The sequence below is a fragment of the Hylobates moloch genome, unplaced genomic scaffold (assembly GCF_009828535.3).
Source record: "Hylobates moloch isolate HMO894 unplaced genomic scaffold, HMol_V3 SCAFFOLD_19, whole genome shotgun sequence".
Classification (NCBI taxonomy): domain Eukaryota; kingdom Metazoa; phylum Chordata; class Mammalia; order Primates; family Hylobatidae; genus Hylobates; species Hylobates moloch.
In genome coordinates, this window is record NW_026652294.1 from 12,130,360 (window position 1) to 12,135,005 (window position 4,646).

A 4,646-nucleotide genomic window follows, 5' to 3' on the forward strand; every position below is an offset into this window, starting at 1 on the left:
TCCTCGGAACCATCCTAGGGAGTGGACACTATTGTGTTCCCCATTTTATTTATTACATTAATTTTTTTTTTTTTTTTTTTTTAGTAGAGACGAGGTCTCGCTATGTTGTCCAGGCTGTTCTCGAACCCTTGGGCTCAAAAGATCTTCCCGCCTCCGGCCTCCCAAAGTGCTGGGATCACAGGCGTGAGCCAACGGGCCCAGCCTGTGTCCCTCCCTCGTTTTTATAAATGAATAAAGAGATGCTGGATAAGCAGACTCTTGCCCGAGGTCACCAGCTTTGCAGTGTAGCATCCCCCGATTTGATCCCCTGTCTCTTTGGCTCCAAAACCTACCCTCAGTCCTGGGAGCGGTTAGCGCCAACAGCTCAGAGAAAACGTGACGAAAACCAGTCTGTAAAACCCGAGCCTGGGAGAGGGGCTTCGGTGCGCGGGGAATTTGCAGACGCTCCCTGCTGGCGGAGATTTCCTGACCTGTCCTTCAGCGCGGGACTTTCGGCGGGTCCCGGCCGGGCAGACCCGAGTGCCGGCGGCGGAGACTGCAGTGGAGCCAGTACCGGCTGCAGTGGCCGGGGCCGTGGCGGGAGAGTCATGTCAGAGCCGCAGCCGCGGGGCGCAGAGCGCGATCTCTACCGGGACACGTGGGTGCGATACCTGGGTGAGAGCGGGGCGACGGGCGCGGCGACCCCACCACCACTGGGCTGGAGAAGCAGGGGCCGCCACACGCCGGCCCGGGGCTTGGAGGAGGCGGGAGGATCTTAGTTCTCATTCTGCTTTTGGGCCAGAGACTGGGCTCAGACAGGGCTAGGGACTTGCCCAAGGTCACACTACCCTGGTGGGTCGCCCAGGGCGGAAGCTCCCATGGGGTGAGCGGGCTGCCCGCTCTGGCATGCGCTCTGGCTGGCTGTGGAGTCGGGATCTCCACTCCCATTTCGGTCCTGACACGCACTGGCTCTGTCTGAACCTGTTTCCTCCTCGGCAAAAAAACAAAAACAAAACAAAAAACAAACCAGATACACACGAGGGCCTCTCTCATTGGATGGTGGTTGCGAGGGTGGAATGGGATAAAGCGCAGAAAGGCCTGGCACTTGGCGAGCGTCTGGTCAGTGGAGCTGCCCTCGATCACTCTGCCACTCTGGGTGCCTGTCACCTCATTAGTGCAGTTACTCCTGAGGCCAAGACCAGGAAATCTAACCAATAAGCAATGGTAACGGTGACTCTATGCTCAGCCCGCCCTCAGTGGCCTGAGTCCGAGGTGGGCATCATGGCACCAGTTTACATCTCGGAAAGGGAGGCTCAGAGAGGTCAAGTCACTTGCCTAAGGTCACCCAGGGACTGCTTAGCTGGCTAGAATGAGAACCAGCTTGCTCCAGCGCCCCCTCGTGGAACAGTTCATGGGCCTAGGAATTAAATATTCCCTCCCCCAGGCTATGCCAATGAGGTGGGCGAGGCTTTCCGCTCTCTTGTGCCAGCGGCGGTGGTGTGGCTGAGCTATGGCGTGGCCAGCTCCTACGTGCTGGCGGATGCCATTGACAAAGGCAAGAAGGCTGGAGAGGTGAGTACTAGTCTATATTCCAACCCCCGACCCCAGCTCTCTTCTTGTGTGGTTCAGTCCACAGCCTTGCATGTAATAAAGTCCCTGTGGGACACTCCAGTCCCTACAAGCTTGCCTAGTGCAGTCCATAGACAGTCCTGTTTGTAGGACAGTGTACCCCTGCCCCCACACTCCCACTCCCCGACCTGGATGTGGCAGACTGTACCCCACTCCTAGGTGTGGACAAGTCCACTGGCCACTTGCCCCTCCCAGTCTAGCCTCATGCCCCTTGTTGCAGGATTTTCTGCCTCTGCCTCAACTGGATTAAATGTCTCTGCGCCCACCAGGTGCCCAGCCCTGAAGCAGGCCGCAGCGCCAGGGTGACCGTGGCTGTGGTGGACACCTTTGTATGGCAGGCTCTGGCCTCTGTGGCCATTCCGGGCTTCACCATCAACCGCGTGTGTGCCGCCTCTCTCTATGTCCTGGGCACTGCCACCCGCTGGCCCCTGGCTGTCCGCAAGTGGACCACCACTGCGCTTGGGCTGTTGACCATCCCCATCATTATCCACCCCATTGACAGGTGGGTACCTTCCTGGCCTCAGGGATCATCCACTCTCCAGTGATGAGAGTGGATCATCCAGTCTCCAGGTAGAGCTAGACTCTGTGAAGTGTGGGGCATGCCTACTTTGCTGGAACAATAGCAGGGACAAGGCTGGCACTTGGCTCCTGGGGTAGAAAGGATAGCCTGTACCCTTGTCATATGGTCTGGAGGGCACTTTAGCAATAAAAGAAGAGGGGTGCCTTGAGGGTATGGGACACAGGAGAAGTAAATTCCCAGAAAGAAAGTCTAGTGTTACAAAACAACCAGAGGGAAGCAGGAGCAGGTGCATCCTGGAGGGGATGCATTTTGGGAGGTATTGGTGACAGAAGCCTAACTCAAACTGAATGTTTGAATAAAATGGAGTAAAAGTCCAGGGTTGTGTTGCATTCAGGCATGGCTAGATCTAGGTACCCAAATGATGTCATTAGGGCTCTGGGTCTCCCCATCTTGGTGCCTTTCTCCCCACCCAACCCTACTTCTTGCTGGTTTCACCTGCTTTCTCCTTGTGGGAGTAGAAATGGCCCTAGCAGCTCCCAACTTCTATCCCACCAGCTTAGCCTCCCCCAGCAGAAGCTTTTAAATCATAACAACAAAAATCCCAAGGAAGGGTGTCACTGGTCCATTCTGGACTGCATGCCCACCCTATGAGCCAGTTTCCCTTTGTTGATTGGCCAGGCTTGGGTCACGTGCTTGGTCTTAGACCCAGAGATGGGCTCAACCCAACCAGACCAATGTAAGAGTGAGAGGAGAAGTCTTTCTCCAGGAAAAGATAGCTGACCCTGAGGCCCTGAGCAAGTCTTTTACCCAGTGCCTCAGTTTCCTCCTGAATAAAGAAGAGGATGGCTTCTATTCCGGGAGTTTGATTCTAGCTTCCCCAGGTAGCCCAAGGTGGGAGGATCAGGATAAGGGTGGGTCTCTGCCTGGATGGCATTTGTATCCTGCATCTAAGTGCCTCTTTCCCTAACCCTGGCCCTCTGCCTTCTATTCCCTCATGAACACCCTTGGTCACCTGCTCACTACCCCCCCACTCCTTACAGGTCAGTGGATTTCCTCCTGGACTCCAGCCTGCGCAAGCTCTACCCATCGGTGGGGAAGCCCAGCTCCTCCTAATCACACTCTCGTACCTGGCCTGTGCATCGGCCTCCTGCTTCATGTCAACCTCCCACTCCTGCCAGGGGATGTGGACTCCTGGCTCCCTGGGGTCCAAAGACCCTGGCACCTGAGTGGGTTTGAGCCGGACAGAAGCTTAGAGACAAAGGCTTCAAGAAGCAGTGGCTGCAGGGAGTCACAGATGGGCAGGACCTGAACCCTGTCTGCTTCTCTGGAATCCATGATACTGAGTGGAAGTGGACCCGCCCAGCCCTGTCTTTTTCAGGAAAATTACATCCTCCCATGGAGGATGAAAGACTGAGGCTCAGGGAGGGCAAGGAATAGGCCCGAGATCACTTGGCAAGCTGGGCACCCAGGACCCCCAGGTGCTTGACAAAGTCACCCCATGGTGGTATGGCTGAACAAGGAGTGGCAGACAACTCAGGGAGAAACTCAGGAGTGCAGTATCAGGGACACCTCAGGACAGATTCTCTGGCCAGGCCCTTCCCTGACCCAATAAATCCTGAAGAAGTTGTTATGTCTTCATTTCTGTTTGGGATGAACAGGGATGTGGTGGTGGGGAGGAGGGATGGGTAGCAGTCTCCCCGCCCATTAGTGCCTCCCTGCAGGTGCCTGGCGTCCCACATTGGTGCTGCCAGCCTCCTTTGGGGTAGGCATTACCCTTTACTTACTTACTTTTAATAGAGATGGGGGTCTCCCTATATTGCCCAGGCTGGCCTTGAATGCCTGGGCTCAAGCAATCCTCTCACCTCAGCATCCCAAACTGCTGGGATTATAGGAATGAGCCACCGCACTCAGCCTGGCATTGTCCTCTTTTTGCAAGCCTCCTAAAGCACCGACCCCTCTGGGAGGGGAGCCTGTTGGGCAGATACCACCTGAGCCTGAAGGTGGCCAAGATGGTGGTGTCAGCCCCATATGAGGGTCACATGAGACCTCCTCATGAGGGAACTCGGCAGCTTGGAGAGAAGGAAGTGACCGGGGGCTTCTTACACTCAGAATCAGGGAATGGCCTGTTTTCCTTGTGGCTTCCCCTGAGCTGCTGGGCTCGAGAGTGCTAAAGGGGGCCATTCCTCTGATCCTGGGCCATCCCCCTCAATAGCTCAGAGAGGTAGAGAGGTGGGAGCACAGGGCTGAAGCAGACCTGGGCCCCTCTCAGCCCTGCCGCAAGCCCCAAATCAGCTCCCACCAAGACCCTGCCCCATCCCTCGCAGCCCAGGTGCAGTCAGGTAGGCTGACCCTGCCCTGGTGGGACTCTCCTGCACCTGGGCTGGGACTTAAAGGGGCTGCAGGGCTGGGTGGGGGTGCTGCCAGCAAGACAGTATGGGGGCTCCAGGGTGGTGGCCTCTGCTGCTCTGGGGGTATCCATGGCTACAGGATGAGTCTGATGTGGGGTGAGCCTTTCTCT

At 56.5% G+C, this 4,646-nt stretch overlaps 1 protein-coding gene across 1 annotated transcript; it reads left to right on the forward strand.

The window, feature by feature from the left end:
- Positions 1 to 265: 265 nt before the first annotated feature.
- On the forward strand, positions 266 to 3,754 carry MTFP1 (mitochondrial fission process 1). The gene is made up of 4 exons (XM_032138802.2): positions 266 to 654; positions 1,424 to 1,551; positions 1,878 to 2,110; positions 3,169 to 3,754. Exons 1-4 carry the CDS (start codon positions 588 to 590, stop codon positions 3,239 to 3,241), a joined length of 501 nt encoding a protein of 166 aa, XP_031994693.2. The 5' UTR covers positions 266 to 587; the 3' UTR covers positions 3,242 to 3,754.
- The last annotated feature ends 892 nt before the right edge of the window (positions 3,755 to 4,646 follow it).

What these genes read in the sequence shown, in the direction of transcription:
- MTFP1 (XM_032138802.2), top strand. Translation starts at nt 588, where the DNA reads ATGTCAGAGCCGCAGCCGCGGGGCGCAGAGCGCGATCTCTACCGGGAC. An exon ending in AAGGCAAGAAGGCTGGAGAG is followed by an intron (nt 1,552 to 1,877) that starts GTGAGTACTAGT and finishes TGCGCCCACCAG; the next exon opens with GTGCCCAGCCCTGAAGCAGG. An exon ending in ATTATCCACCCCATTGACAG is followed by an intron (nt 2,111 to 3,168) that starts GTGGGTACCTTC and finishes CACTCCTTACAG; the next exon opens with GTCAGTGGATTTCCTCCTGG.